General features: G+C 39.4%; 1 protein-coding gene across 2 annotated transcripts in view; it reads right to left on the reverse strand.

The window, feature by feature from the left end:
* cntln (centlein, centrosomal protein) overlaps positions 1–16,178 on the reverse strand; it is a 154,738-nt gene that overhangs the window by 82,585 nt on the left and 55,975 nt on the right. For both annotated transcript variants that reach the window (XM_041263915.1, XM_041263906.1), the window contains exons 12-13: positions 13,307–13,432; positions 9,350–9,471 (exon numbers count right to left, since the gene is read on the reverse strand). In XM_041263915.1, the coding sequence (XP_041119849.1) occupies positions 9,350–9,471; positions 13,307–13,432 (248 nt within the window). The remainder of the gene's footprint in view (positions 1–9,349; positions 9,472–13,306; positions 13,433–16,178) is intronic.

The raw sequence follows: 16,178 nt of genomic DNA on the forward strand, positions 1-16,178 counted from the left end.
TGTTCTGTTTGATATTTTATTTTAAAAACACTTAAACACTTAAATCCTATTGAGAATCTGTGGCACTATTTTAAAATTGCGGTCCACAAGCATCGTCCAACCAACCTGAACAACCTGGAGAAAATCTGCCAAGAAGAATGGGCCAAAATCACTCCGACACTGTGTGCAAAGCTGGTACATACTTACCCCAAAAGACTTAAAGCTGTTATTGCAGCGAAAGGTGGCTCTACCAAATATTAATGTGTGGGGGTTGAGTAAAAGATATTTCAGTTTTTTATTTTTCTTAAAGATATTTCCCAACATAAAACCAATGTCACCTTAACAATAATTGATTCCGAGTTTCAGTGTTTAAAAATAAAATATCAAACAGAACGAAATTTCAATGTACCATTTGTACCATTCAGTAATATGAGAGAATTGGTCAGGGGTCTGAATACTTTTGCAGGGCACTGTATATAGGGATTGATTTTATTCTCAATATAAGGGTGGTAAAATGCAGCTGACATGCATCTGGGTAACGGAGTGCTGACTGCATAATATAAATGTGAACCCTCCTTTTTTTTACCCAACATTGGTTTCCATTGACCCCTATAATTTATAGATGATTTTTCGAGGTTGGGGTCACGTACTTAAAACAGAAAATAAGTTTGGGATTTTTTTAACAACTGTTCTTGTTTACAAACATAATACCTTGGGTATTTATATATGTGCTTTCTATGCGTGAAGAAAATAAAATGTTTTCACTTGGTCTTTATAGCATGGGCAGCATCTCCACGAATGAATCAAGATAGGCTCTCAGATCTCAAGGTCATCAAAATGGTTCCTGGGCTGACTAGATATGATGTTACTCGAATTCATGATATAGTGTCAGCTTATCAATGTGCAGATACTAGTCTAGTTCAATAATTGCACGTTGTTTTCAGATTTCTTGTGGCATTCAGATTTTCCTAATGTTGCACTATAAGGCATTTTTTTCTGAAAGTTTGCTTCCCAGCTTAAGGTTGGTTTGGTATATTTTAAGCCTCTACAATATTAAAGTGTAACTGTTCTTGCAGGTAGTAGCTTGTTGATGATGCTTAAGGCACTGTGCTGTACAAGAGCTGTCGAGTAACGTAACCATGTTCTCCAGGGCCAGTACTGGGCCACTAAAAGCACTAAGAGAACCAGAGGGGACAATGAGCAGATTCCTGTGAGACAAAGAGGTCGACCTCTGCTCTCCCGAACCTGTCCCAAAATCAGGCTTATCACCCTCTGGGTGGAGCCTCCACTCAGAGCCCCACGGGACTCCCATTAATAGGAGGTCTGCGGCGTGGTTTTCTGCTCCTGGCAGATGTATTGCTGTCAGGGAAAGCAGGTGCTCGTGAGCCCACAATAAGATGTTGTGGGCTACCCGATGGAGACAGGGCAAGAACAGGCTGCCCTGGTGGTTGATGTAAGCCACCACGGTTGTGTTGTCCATCCTGATCAACACGTGTCTCCCCTACACCTCCTGGATGAAACTCTGCAAGGCCAGAAAAACTGCCTGCAGCTCCAGGATGTTCCATACGGTGCCCCAGCCTGAGCCAGAGGCGTCCATGGTGATCACCTTGCCTGGTGATACTGCCCAATGCCATACCTAGACACAGGTGAGCTGTCTGTTTCTACCACTAGAGGGCCTCCATACACTGTCGGGACACCGACAGGCAGAGATGCGGTTGCAAGAGGGGATGATTCACCCTGCGATTGAACCACCCTTGGACAGGGCACATACGGAGAAGACCCAATGGAAGGGTCTGGGATGCTGCTGCCATTAGGCCCAGAAGCCTCTGGAAGGTGACCTCCCATGACACGCTGGGCTGAAACATCCTCAGGCTTAAGCGGTGCCTCTGGATTCTGTCCTCTGATAGAGTGACGATCATGCTGCTTGAGTTCAAGCAGGTGCCCAGGTAGCGGGTAGTCTGGGACAGTACCAGCTGGTTTTTTGACAAGGTCTGAAAAGGTGCATGGGGTTAGAGAAAGGCAGAACGGCAGAACACGGAACTCATAAGCAGTCCCTTGAAAGAAGAACTGCAGTTATTTCCTTTCCGGTGGCTGGGTCTTAGCAGGACATGGAAGCAGGTATCTTTCAGATCCACCGTAGTAAACCAGTCATCTGGTCTGACAGTCCGCAAGAGCTGTTTCATTGTCAGTATCTCGAACTTCCTGCGCCTCAAGAACAGATTAAGCTGTTTGAGGTCAAGAATGGGCCGTGGCCGCCATCCCTTTTCAGCACCAGGAAGTACCTGAAATAAAACCCAGACTACAGGTCGGAGGGTCTATTACCTGTAAAGGAAAGTCCTCGGCCTCTCATGTGCGAGGACATCGACTACCAGCGGACCCTCATTACCTCTTGGAACACCACCAGGGCAACTTGAGGGTTGGTGACAGAAGTCGTAACCACTCTCGAAAAGGGGGGAGGGCCCTGTTTGAACTGGAGTAGCTGAGCTGTACTGTGGTGAGCACCCAGATGTACGTTGTGCTTGATAGTCAGTAATCCAGTTGGCTCCTTGAATAAAGGCCTGGACCTGTGGCAGCAAACCCCTAGGTGGTTTCGCCGTTGCTTTTTGTGCATAAAGGCACGGTTTACTTCCTGGCTTGAGAAGCCTTTCTGGGCAGCAAGCAAACCAGCTCTTTGATGGATTCACGCAGCTTCTGGAAGCTCAGCAAGAGTTTGTCTACCGCTGTACAGAACCTGGTGTGACCGGGGCATCCAAAAGGGAGGCCTTGTCCCCCCCATCAGGCACAAGTGCCTGGGGAGCCAAAGCTGCGGTTGAGCAGCTATCGGTGCTGCAAGGGCTCGGCCAAGAGACTGTCCATTGTACTTCGACAGCTGCAGCAGACGGACAGTGACCAGGTGCAGCTCTTCTAGTGTCCGCTGGGGGGGGCTGTGACTCACTGACAAGCTCTGTACAAGCGTCGACTGGTAAGCAACCAGGATGCTCGTGTAGTTACCCAGCCGGGTAGCTAGAGCTTCTGCCATATAGGCCTTTTTTTAATATTGCCTCCGTGACCTTGCATTGTCTGTTAAGGCACGACACATCTGTGGAAATGACCACCAGATATATGCCTTGCAACACAGGGATGCAATGCCATAACCTCAGAGCAATGCCTAGAGTTTGGAATAATGGCAGGATGCTCCATTTCTCCACTGGCTTTTACCATGGCAATGGAAGTAATCATTAGGGCATCAAAGTGGGCAGTAGGAGGAGAGCGCTTGGCTTCTGGAATGCGACTACCACCAATTCGAGCATACATGGATGACATGACAACCATGACTACAACAGTAGCCTGCACTAATCGGTTATTGGGCAAATTAACCAAAAACATTGAATGGGCACGAATGCAATTCAAGCCCACTAAATCAAGGATCATCTCCATAATTAAAGGCAAAGTAGTAGATAAAACATTCTTCATTAATGGTGAGGCAATACCAACAGTGTCTGAGAAGCCAGTGAAGAGTCTTGGGAGATGGTACGACGGGGATCTAAAGGACACAGTTTGTGTGGGAGAAGTTAAACAACAAGCAGTGGAAGGGTTGAAGAGCATAGACAGCAGCGCTTTACCAGGCAAACTGAAACTCTGGTGCTTTCAGTTTGGTCTACTGCCAAGACTGCTGTGGCCACTGACTGTGTACGAGGTTTCTTTGACAACAGTACAGAAGCTGGAAGCTCTAATCAGTTCATACATCAGGAAATGGTTGGGAGTTCCACGCTGCCTCAGCAGAGTGGGACATTATGATAAAGGAATACTGCAGCTACCAGTCTCCGCTCTAACCGAGGAATTTAAATGCGCCAAGGTCAGACTGGAAATGACATTAGTAGAGTCATGCTACAAATGCGTAAGGGAGGCAGCACCTGTGTTGAAAACTGGAAGAAAGTGGGCGGCAAAGAAAGCCGTGGAAGATGCAAAGGCTGCCCTTCGAATTGGTGATATCATGGGGCAAGTTCAGGGGGTCTTGGTCTCAGTTCAGCTCCTCCTACATGGCAAAAGGCAGCCCCAGCTCAAAGGAGGAAGCTGGTAGTCAACAAGGTGCAAAAGCAGGAGGAGAGGATGAGGTGTATAAAGGTCATTTCCCAGCCCAAGCAGGGAGAATGGATGAGATGGGAGAGTCTGGAACAACGCAAGATTGGCTGGCAAGACCTATGGTCAATGGAACAGAGCAGGATCAGTTTCCTCATCAGGTCAACATATGATGTTCTCCCATCACCACAGAACCTAAACCTCTGGGTAGGAGAGGATCCCTCATGTCCTTTGTGTTCATCACCTGCAACATGAAGGCACATTTTGACAGGATGTAAGGTGGCTCTTAGCCAAGGTCGGTTTACTTGGTGCCATGACCAGGTGCTGCGATGTTTGGCCTTAGCAATGGAAGACAAGCGCAACCTGTTGCCACCTGTTCCATCAAAACATTACACACAAAAGACAACATTCCTCCGCCCAGGAGAGCAACCACCAAGAAAAGGTGTTAAAACCAATCCTCGCCCAGGACAACTGGAAGCTGCTAGAGACTGGAAAATGCTGGCAGATGTTGGTCAACGGCTTATTTTTCCACCTGAGATTGCCACCACTAACCTTTGACCAGATATTGTCTTGTGGTCTGGATCAGCACGCCTTGTTCACCTGGTAGAGTTAACAGTGCCATGGGAGGATGCTGTAGATGAGGCGTACGAGAGGAAGAAACTGCGGTATGCTCAACTAACCACTGAAGCGGAACAGCGAGGATGGAGAGTCCGGGTTTACCCAGTGGAAGTGGGTTGTCGAGGATTTGTGACACACTCTACAACCCGGTTTCTCAGAGACGTCAGATTCAGTGGCCAAGAGTTGCGTTGCACAGTGAAGAACTTTTCTGAAGCAACAGAGAGGAGCAGCAACTGACTGTGGTTGAGACAGAAAGATTCTGGCTGGGGATCTCAAGCACAATAGAAAGAAAGAAACGCTGATGTACAGGTAACTGAGTTGAGCGGGGGACAGAGGGGGGGTGATGCTGGGACGCCAGAATCACCGTCGAGCCCTCTTGAGGTGTCGTGGGCTAGTTGACGAAACACTGAGGATGGAAGGTGCCCACTTGAAGACCCCAGAGATGTACCCTACTTAGCTCAATCCAGACGGTTGTCATGCTGATGCGCTGGGGAGGCTGCACTGTGGTTGATCCCCGGAGCCAGCATCGCAGCCGTTGTGTTACACTTCAGCCATTAACACCAGGCAGAAGGATATCTACATCATTTTATGGAAGGAAATGCAAATGGATGGAGACACATATGGATCACATTAGTTTACTGTAAAGCTACGTCTTAGTTTGTGCTTATCTTGTCGACAGCAGAGTTCAAATCAGCATGAAGTTTTAATATCTACTCTCGTGTAATGGAAATCTTACAGCTCTCTCCCACTGGCAAATCTTTTATATGGAGGAGAGTGACATTATTTGTTTGCGATTCCTATTTTAAATAACTGAGAAGTAATCCTGGGATTTTGTCACAGACATTTGTATTAAAAAAACACAGAGCAGTAATGTAAATTTCTTCAAAATCACGGAGGAAGGGGGAAATGGTGTGTCACAGGGATGAAAATGCAACTTTTTTATTTATTTTTTTTTAAATACAATATACAGTACCTGCATAAAAATAAAATGAGTATGTCTATATAAGTAAGAAAAAAGGAACACTAAATCTAAATATGTACTTATTATGGTTTTCACAACATCAGGTTCAAGTTTTATTCCTGTAAATCAGTAAACTTCACAGCATATCTACAACTACAAACAAAAATGTTCGTTTTACATAACATTTGGTGGGGTTTCTACAGGATTGCAAACAGAAACTGTAGGTTTTACATATGTTTAAAAAATAACAATTTTAAATTAAAAATGTTTTGTGTACATCTGTGGCGGTACAGTTTGCAGTTATTTTACGTTTTTGTTTTTTGTACATTATTCCGATACAACATGTTGTACATGCTTGATGCCTTTCTGCAGTCCCTGTCATCCCTAAGTACATTTTTATATGCAGAAAATGATTACAGCAAGAGTTGGGAATCTCGTTTCCATGTTTTTCAAAAACTGGTAAACACTGTCACATTTCATTTCACTGACAATATTCACGCTGTGCTACACAGTTGTCTTCAAACAGTAGAATGGCCTCAAACACTTCTTTAGCTGAGATACTTCGCTTGATTTGGGTCAAACACCCAACAGACATTGAAAAATGCAGCTGCAGGTTGACAAAATCAGGCGGTAGTCAATTTTTTTCAGCTCTGTCAATTGATTTAAAGTGTGAACAGCTACATTGCAAAGTAAGGCAACCGAACTAGACCGACATTATTAGATAAACTGAAAATAGTGGACTTCCAGGACCGCGATCGTGTAAACTGAGAGGAGCATCGAGTATCTAAAGGGTGGAGACAGTTTACACCAGCCAGGAACAGGAACTTGTTTAGAACTAATTAAAAAAAAAGGGGAACACTGTAAATCTGATGTATTTGACTTATAATTATATTAGAACATTTATTCTGTCTCATGTATTCTAAAACAATTATAAATATCAACAAAACAAGTGGATAAACGCATATACTATTTCATGAACTAAATGTAGCAGGTACTTTTTTTTTCCTTATTACTGATAATAATGAAATGGATAACTTATTTTATTTATCAATATTTATTTTGAGAAAATAAAATCGAGAGTAGTGTCCATTATTGCATAGAAAAACTATGAGAATAAATGTGTACTAAGTCACTGCAATCACTCAGGAGGAACAAGGTCTTGTAATCTGCCTAAATATCAATATTGTTCAACAAAACGTTCAGGAAGTACTTTATAATGTTTGCCAGTGTGTTCTGAAAAAAGGACACCATTTGCAAGATGCAACTGTAAAAAAATGATTTTTAGTGAATTTTTATAGGAAGAGAATCAACTACAGCCAAAAAGCACCTGCTCCTGGGGAAGCATCCCACTGAAAAATGCTTGGTCCTGAAAGGGTTAAGGTGGAATATCAAGTTGTGTTAGTAAAGTTCAATGTTCTCTACTAAAACGACGAAATCTGTGACACCCCTGACTTAATCCCAGCTTTACTAAAAAGCAACCAAGTAAACGTGCGACTGATAATGACAGCAAAACAACATTTGCGCAGCAGTTTTTGAAGGACCTCTAAACTGGTTACTAAGCAACCCGGCTCAGAGCTTAGTATGTCAGTTAAAATGCCACAACAAACTGTCAGTAAAATACAGTATTATTTAAGAACCATTAATTCATAAAAAAAAAAAAAAAAAAACAGGCACACACACACAATATTGTAATAATGTTTCATAAATGTTCAGAGTATATATCATTTATTTATTTAACAAAATAAAACATACCTAGGGTAGCAGAACCTCCAAAGTAGTAGCTGCTACAGCCAACTCATAGCCATGTTTAATCATGAATTCCCACATAATTTAATAAAGGTAACGGTTTTATAGTGACTGTCCTGCACAGTAATACTTAAACAAATAAATAATCAATAGAATCTAAAAGAATCTAAAAGAATCTAAAAAAAAAAAAAATTAAAAAACAAGCCCAATGGGAATTTGGTCTTTTTAAAAGCATTTTTATTTTAGTAAATGTAACACATTTTCACAGAACAACCGTTCTTTCAGGCCACTGTCAGTCTAATACCTGAAAACAGAAGACAGGTGAGTGCATTTCCAACATTGGATGTTTAATCTACCATTACAGCTTCGTACTTGGTTCCTGTACTTCTGCATCAAGCAGAACCTGAGGAACGAAAAGTTAAAGTCGTTCTGAATCTTGTTAGAGGTTCCCAAGAATGCTGTGGCTATTGACAAGTGATTGCTTAACATGCTGTCGTAGTCAGAAATCAGGGGAAAATAATTCCACATAATTACCTCTGAGGAATTAGTGCCTTCATCGTACCCTGTGAAAGCCTGAAAATCAATTTTTTCTTACTTGCTCATTGTGATATATTGTATCCTTACGCTTCTGCTCATCCAGTTGAACATCAATCCAGGTTTGTCCAAAAGTTTTGAGTGTTATAGTGGTTCGCAAGTGACACTGGGAATGCTTGTGTTTTTGTGCTGACTTAGATAGACATCCTAAATTGCTGTAGCCGGTGCTGTTCCATATGGCCTTTGCTAGAACTGTATTCTGTTCAGTTCAGAAGTATGCTATAATAATGTCATGCTACAATATATAAGCATTTACAGTCAAAACTGCACCTGCAGTTACCCTAGCTGTATCACAAGAACTAAAACTATAATGGCGGTGACAAAAACAATATCAGTTGTTGATAAACCATGGTTAACTAATAAAACTAAAATTCTTAAACGGGGGCAGATCTAATACTGAAGGCCTCTTCATTATAAAATTATATTTTATTTTGGTTAGCACTATCTTACAGGCATCTAAGGCAGACATGATTTACGAATGGCTGTTTAATTGACATGTTTTAATGGTTTGCAGAAGCTCATCAATTTTATCTTGAAGGGAAGAAAGGTCTCGCTCTTTTTCTTTAGCAGTTCTCCTCATGCTGTTGGATTTACTAATCCACATTAATGTCCTGTTGATTCTGCTTTCTCAGAAAATTCATCAGCCGGTTTTATTAGACTGCCAATGTCCATTTCCATTCTCCTTTGCTTTTTTCTGAGATCCTCTACTTCATACATCACAGATTTTCATTTGACAAGCCTGCTCCTTTTTTTCTTCTTCGGGATGTGCCATATATTTTTGTCCAGCACCAGACGCAAAGTGCAAAAACTGAATGAATGTGATTTAAGAAAATATGTTACGATACTAATGATTCCTTGTGCAGGTTTTCAACTTCAAGCTCCTTAATCATCAAAAACACTTGCTCAACACTTGCCTGGCCACGTGAAAGAAGCAGCAAGTTTTGAATAACTTTCCACAAATCTGTTAAAGACGGATTATTGGCTGTGTTTATACAGAAGGACATCAACTCTGTCATTCATTTCATAAGCTTTGAATCATGCAGGTAACTCAGTGACTCTCACTTCCATAAACACTCTGAACTGGCAAAGTGTATCATTGCACTTACTCTTTTGGCATCCACCAAGATCTTCAAAACGTTTCTCCAATTTTCGCAGCACTTATCTCTAGCAGAGGACATAAGCCTTGGATCTAGGGCAAACATGCTTCTCACAAGATTATAATAGATCTGTGATTTCTCCAGTAATTTATCCACAATCTTAGCTGGTGCAGTTTTGCTGACTTCACTTTTCACAAATCTTTTAAAACGCTGTCTACCGCAAGGCCCACTTCTACCTTTTTGAGGTTGTAATATTTCTTTCAGCTGAAGCAGTTATCCGTTACACAAAACTTACTTGCAATTCCCCTCCTCCATCTCTTTAAGTTGCTCTTTGACGGCCCTGTAATTGGTCTGAATCAGCCGCAATCTGTCTTGACGCTTTTCGTGAGCATTTCTCAGCTCTTCATTTTCAATGGTCTGCACAAGAAAAGGACATTATTTAAATCAGTTGCAGGTGACATTTGTATTAAACATCCTGATACATAAGGTTAGTTAAAGTACATACAGCTTTTTTACCCCCTGCCTTAACTTATTCTATTCTTCCCCACAAAGTAGGTGGCCGCTATCTCAAAAAGAACAATCCAAACACAGGCCTGCAAGAAAGACGGCATCCTGTAAAAATCTTAATAGTACAGAAACAAACTTGCAACTGTTCAATACATTAGAAGGGAAGGTATTTTAAGCTGCAGTTCAGCAAATTAAAAATACCCTTTCAATTTAGTTCAAAAGAGGACACTCAATTTTCATGCAGTAAACATAAAACAATTAACCTGATAAACACAGCTTCATTTATTTTATCAAAGTTATGTTTGGCAAAAGCTATGGCAGGGCTAAATTACCTCAAGCAATGCCTGATCAGCAAGCATGTTTTCACAAACATGAATCTGGATATACATGTAAGTTATATGCATTGTGTGTATTCCAACTATGCATACATAAATTAAAAAGTAACCCTTAATGTATTGCACAGCACATGTTTTATAATAAACTATTCACAAAGAAAAAAGAGTCAAGGGCTGATTTGTTTTCTGCACACTGCAAGATGTTTTACTTTCTCGTATGAACTACATGTGTATGAATGGACAAAGAAGTTAAAGCAAACTATAATTTACCCCAAAACGAATGTTTTGATGCCACCAATAATACTAAAAATATTTATTGACAAAATCTGCCATATGGGCTTCCAAAACTGTTGTAGAAGTGGCTTGTCATCATGTAAAGTGATTTTAAAAAATGTAGAAGAAAAAAAAAATAGTGTTGCGTGGTTTGCATAACTGTAAGATTGAATACTGAAACTAAACAACAATCACCTACCCAGATATGTTTTTTACTACAAGTTTGAATTTGAAGCCATGTTTTGAAGAACATTTTCTTAAAAGGTTACTGGGGCATTTGATAAGTTTGTGTGTCCCTCCTCGATGGCAACCTTATACTAGAGCAGCAATTATAAATTGCCACTTGGAAGACAATGGTCATAGGAAGAACCAAGCCACTTCACACTTGATTCTCCCAGCAGGACTAGCTATTAATTGAGGATCAACTGGAAGTGTTGAGGAACATTAGTGTGTCCTAACACATATTACAAATCCAAAATTACACGGGATTTAAGGTGAATATATTGATTTTCCTGACAAAAACTCATGATTCTGACCTTAATAGATAACATGTTAAACAGGCAAGTATGGGCATGACAGGTTTATGCATCATTGGCGGGGCTGGAAGATTGCTGACTAGTCAAAAGAAAGAGCTTGTTTACTGCTGATATGACACTATGAACAAAATGCAGGCTCTGAACCCTGTTATTATTAACAAGGACAAAAAGAACAAACACCACATCCAAACAGTGTGTTGTGTGTACTTGGTATGTTGATCAAAACTAAAATCGATACCGATTTATCAGTATAATTAAAGTAAAAAAAAAAAAGCATCAGCAGAAATGTTGGACATCTCATTTAGTGTCATTTTCTCAAAAAAAGCGATTATGCGTTGAACACACAAAACAGATATCGCTGCGTAAATAATAGTAAGGTACAAAACTGTTAGGTGAAGCATCCCTCCCCTGTGTAGGCTGAAATACTGAATAAAGCACAATGTTTCAGACTATTAGAGTCAATAATAAACCCACCTGATAAACAGTACTATAATGTATTCATTAATTTAGACACCTGAAATAAACTTTAAAAAAATAGTCTGCATTCCTTCTTGCAGTTTGACGCACATCACGAGAGGGCTTTGATAAATCCCAACAGACAAACTGTTTAATTCTGTACAATATGCCTCCTGTGATCTTTGCGATTCCTCAAGGTGAAAGTTTCATGTCTGTCTCAGACTTTCCGAAATATCTGACACAACTTTCCAAATGTAAAAGTCACTGCAAGCCATAGGAGAGTGACATGACCTACAAAATCAATGTTGGCATCTTTTCAAATATATAAAAAATAAGTGATGAACACGTAGAACACTGGCTGTAACCTATGCTCACTTGTGGAAGGTGAAGTTTAATACTACGCTGGTTATTCATTTGAAAGCACTTTAAGATCTTAGGATTTAAAGCTTTGGGGCAGAGACCACCAAGAAGACATCCGAATGGAATAACTTGCTGATGAAAAAAAATAACACAGTATGAGCTATACTTTTTCAATGACACTTTTAGGATTAAAGGCAGTTTTAGTCTGTCTGTTTCAAAGCTGCTTATCTTCAGACACTACTATGTTGCAAACAAAATTGTAACATATTTCCCAAGTCATCCTGTCACTACATGCAGTGTAGCTTGCTCAAGGCTCTTCGCCGTAATGCAAGGTGTTACTTCTAAGTTGGAGCCTATTTATAGGTGCAGCAGTTTATAAGGACATGTGGTAACTAGAATGTAATTAGGGGGGTTTAACAAAATACATTTTAGGGTTGTTTGATGTTACTTAATATCCCACAAGAAAATGTAACTACAAACTATAACATTCGATGGTAGAATATATAACAATACTAAAAGAGACCCAACACAGTAGAACCAAACATACGAACTGACCGATCAACCAACACCCCAATTTCACTCAACCATGCCTACAATGCAACCAGAATCCAGTTTAAAAACGGGCACGATTAACCTACTGAAATGTTAAGAAGTGGGAAACACAAACATGTTAAACTTTCAATTGAAAGAAAACATAACAAATACTTTTGAAAACCTGACAGAAGTATTATCCTCAGAAATTTGTAAAGATTTTACACAAAGCTGAGGATGATGATTTTGATAAAAAATATAGATGATATAAATGGTTTTGGTTTTACTAAAGAAAAAGTGTCTGTGTAGCTAGCCCACACTTTTGATGTACAAGTATTCAGTTGGATAAAGCAAAGCAATGTTCATGTTATGCAACTCCAAATACAACAATTCCACCACAAAGCCACACAATTAAGGGCGATATCATTGTGTAGGCATAACTTTCGTTATGTGGCCTCATTTGTATGTTAGCTGAGTGATTTTGATGATAGCACAGAGTGGATGACTGCATCTTAAACTAATCAGGTTGGGGAGGGGGGGATTTATGTAACAGGTGAAGAAGGAGCGAATGAGAGAGAGAATACGTGTTTTTCAAACAATGTTCTAATTTATATTTGCTTCGATTTTAATAAAAAAATAAAAATAACTATTTTTTGTTCAGCAAAGGCAATTGCTACGGCTATCATTTTGTTAAAGGGCATGTCAGTTGCTCCTGATTTGATAGCAGCTATCGTTTCTCTTTTCTTCATCATTGGTCAGTGCTCATAGAACTCCACCAGCGCCCAGTTAAAATGCCATTCAAAATCACAATATGAAGTGGAAAGTGCAATCCTGTGCAAACATAAAGCACTCTGTCTTCATGTTTACTACGTTTCACCAAAACCGGGTCCTTAGCGGGGGGAGCAATATGGGGAACCTCACAAAGACGCGCTCCTCTCTTTTGAAACGCAGCATACTTCATCGGCGCATACTTCCTTATCAAAGTCACAATAAATTCAGCGAACACATTATGGCTTAATAGAAAGTACCATAAACACATACTGTACACTATTCAAAACTCATGCTCTGTGCTACATTCAAACATGTAGTTGCTTTACATGTAAACTTGTAGTTTAGTGATTCTTAAATATAGCCTGATGTCATTTTACAGTTGTGTGAAGATCGTGTTACATTATAAAGGCCTATATAGCTTCAGGATTTTCTTCTTATTAAATTAATTATGCCAGAACAAAAAAAAAAAAAAAAAAACAACACCTTTAACTTGACAAGCTCCTCCAAATTCTGAAGCTTATTTGGAGCTATGCCGAGCCTCTGCAGTTCCTCCGACTCTCTGCCGTAACTCTTTGGGGACAGAGACCTTGAACGCTTCACAGGTGGATCCTAGAGAATAAAACCAGGACACGCTTGAACAAGTGTGAACACTGTATTATGAAAAGCATGCATAATTAAAGTACAAGTAATTGAGAATACTAATAATGAATTATACAAATCCTGTATAGAATACAAAAGAAATAACAAGCAGAATCACCACAGTGCTACCACTAAAGGTTTCTCTGTGACTTGCTAATGAGTATATTCATTTACATTTACATTGTTTCTTTCATAATAATGATGTCCCATTAGGGAAGACTAAAGGGTTATAGATTCAGAAATGCAAGAAACCTCATTACAAAGGAGGGGATCGGGGCTAGTCTAATTGCACTATGAGGGTCCAAGGTTACACTTGATAGGACAACTGGAAGCAGATGGGAAAAGATTTTTCATAATTAAAACACATTGTAAAGCGAAGGCACAATATGTTGGAAGAATACAAATATAACAGACAGCTTTACATTGCATGTACTGACCAGATGGTCATCAGATGTAATGTGTCTTCGAAGATACACAAAAATGTTTTGATACGAGGCAAATAATGGCAAAGAAACTCATAAGCAACCCTCTAAAACTACCCTTTGTATTTTAAATGGTCAACATTATTATATATTGTGTAATCAGTGCTGGCTAAAACGGATAACACGCACGCCCAAACTCGCTCCTCTCCTCTTCTTTGGTAAGCTAAAAGTAGAGGGATAATGCAAAGACAATACTTGGTAGGTTCAGTCATATTTTAAACTGTGTTTATATACACTATTATCATCTTATCATCACTATTATCAGCTTATTAAATAAGGATAAACTGTACATTTGTTCTAAAGTCAGACTATGATAATATAAACATCTTATTTTTAGTTGTATTTTTGTATAAAGACCTTTCTGTAACTTTGGCTTTGCTGACACCTGACTTAAATACATACGTAATGTTGATATGCACTTAAAGTGCACTCAGGTACACCTCATGCTTGAATATAACCTGCATCATAAGCATAGAGCATTGCAATTCTTCACAAATGTGTAAAAGGGTGCATGTAATATACAGGAAATAACACTATACAAAATAAATTTAAAAAATGTACAAATATTTTACACAAGGGTTACTGAACAATGTATAGCCTTGGTAATTAACCTGCAGATAATATTGGTGGTGCAAAAGAATATGTGCAGACTTGACATACCGTTTAATCATTCTGCAGCAAGTTAAGGGTTTAGCAAATCTGCAGATTGTAAAGTCAGGGAAGCCTGCCTACTTTAACTTGGTGTAAAGCCTCAGGGCAGTACATAGACCACAGTGATGTGTCTTGCAGCTGGCTGTGGGGAAGTACTTTTGTATGTCACCTGTCTTAAATTGTTTACTAACATTCATATTTGTTAAAGATGTGGCTTTACAGGGAACAGTGGCTATCTGTTTGAAGCTCATAACACCAGTTCCAGATCCAGACTCCTTAATAAATCCTGAATTTCTCTGCTTGGGTAGTGGTCATGTCTGAATTAAATTATGCAGAACACTGTACAGCACAAAACCTGCACATGCTTTAAAAATAGAGACATATTAATATGATATCCCTACAATATAGTCTTAAGAACATTTCCTTTCCACAGCTATACCCATGAAATTTATCAGATTTTTGATGAGGGATAAAACCAATCCTGAGGCAGATATGTAAGAATTATGTTGATTTGTCACAGTACTACTTCAGTGGTGGCCTAGAGAAAAGGCTTATTAAATGAATGCACGGTTAACACTTCTTGATCATTTACATGCACATAAAAATGCTCTTACGTTTTGTGATAATGCTAAAACTCAAATAACTTTTGAATGCATATTTGGCAGGTAAATGGAGAAGATGAGCATTTAGTGTCACAAACCAAAACAAGGTATGTCACTTGCATTTGTATCACTCACCAAGGATATTTACAGCTGGCAGTACTGTATAAAAGTAGGTCATGAAGACCTATGTATATAGTACAATGTCCATGCAAAGTTCTACCAGATTCAGGAGATTTAAGCTCGAACTCTTGAAATGTAAATATAGCACATAAATTAAATGGGGAATACATTTCTTGATATTTACTCCAAAGCATTTGCCAGGGGAAAGATAATTTATCTTCTAAACATTGTAGTACATCCAGCTCAGCTTCCTCCTGCAACAATGATTTACTAAACAATGTAGGGGGTTCTGTAACATTTTAAATGGCCAACTGTTTTACAAGGTGTAAGTATTTAATCTATAAAATGTAGATTTTTTTTTTTTTTTTTTTTTTTTTTTTTTTAAAATCGGGCAGCTGTTTCTTTGTTTGACATGGAGATAGAGTGCATCATGCTGGTCCCTGTGTTCTACAAGCCAACTGAAGTTGGATGCTGTGGAACCGCAAACAGCCCCACAGATCTTCAGTGGTTGTAAGGACTGCCAATTACTTCCCTTCATGTCAATTTTTTGGTGGGATTAATGTCCAATCCTCAATGATTACTGCGTTTAATTTCTTACAGGAAGTTAAGTTGGGGGTTGAAATGTGTAGCCAGGTATGTTTTTAGAATGGTAGCCACTCGGGAGACTGTTCCTTATGACACAGATGCGTGCGGTGTTGGAAGAAACTGCCTCCACTATATGCTCTATATCAATAGTTAAGATGATGCACATATATATATATATATATATATATATATATATATATATATATATATATATATATATATATATATATATATATATATATATATATATATATATATATAGAGATAGATAGAGAG

Source organism: Polyodon spathula, chromosome 1 (genome assembly GCF_017654505.1).
Source record: "Polyodon spathula isolate WHYD16114869_AA chromosome 1, ASM1765450v1, whole genome shotgun sequence".
Lineage (NCBI taxonomy): Eukaryota > Metazoa > Chordata > Actinopteri > Acipenseriformes > Polyodontidae > Polyodon > Polyodon spathula.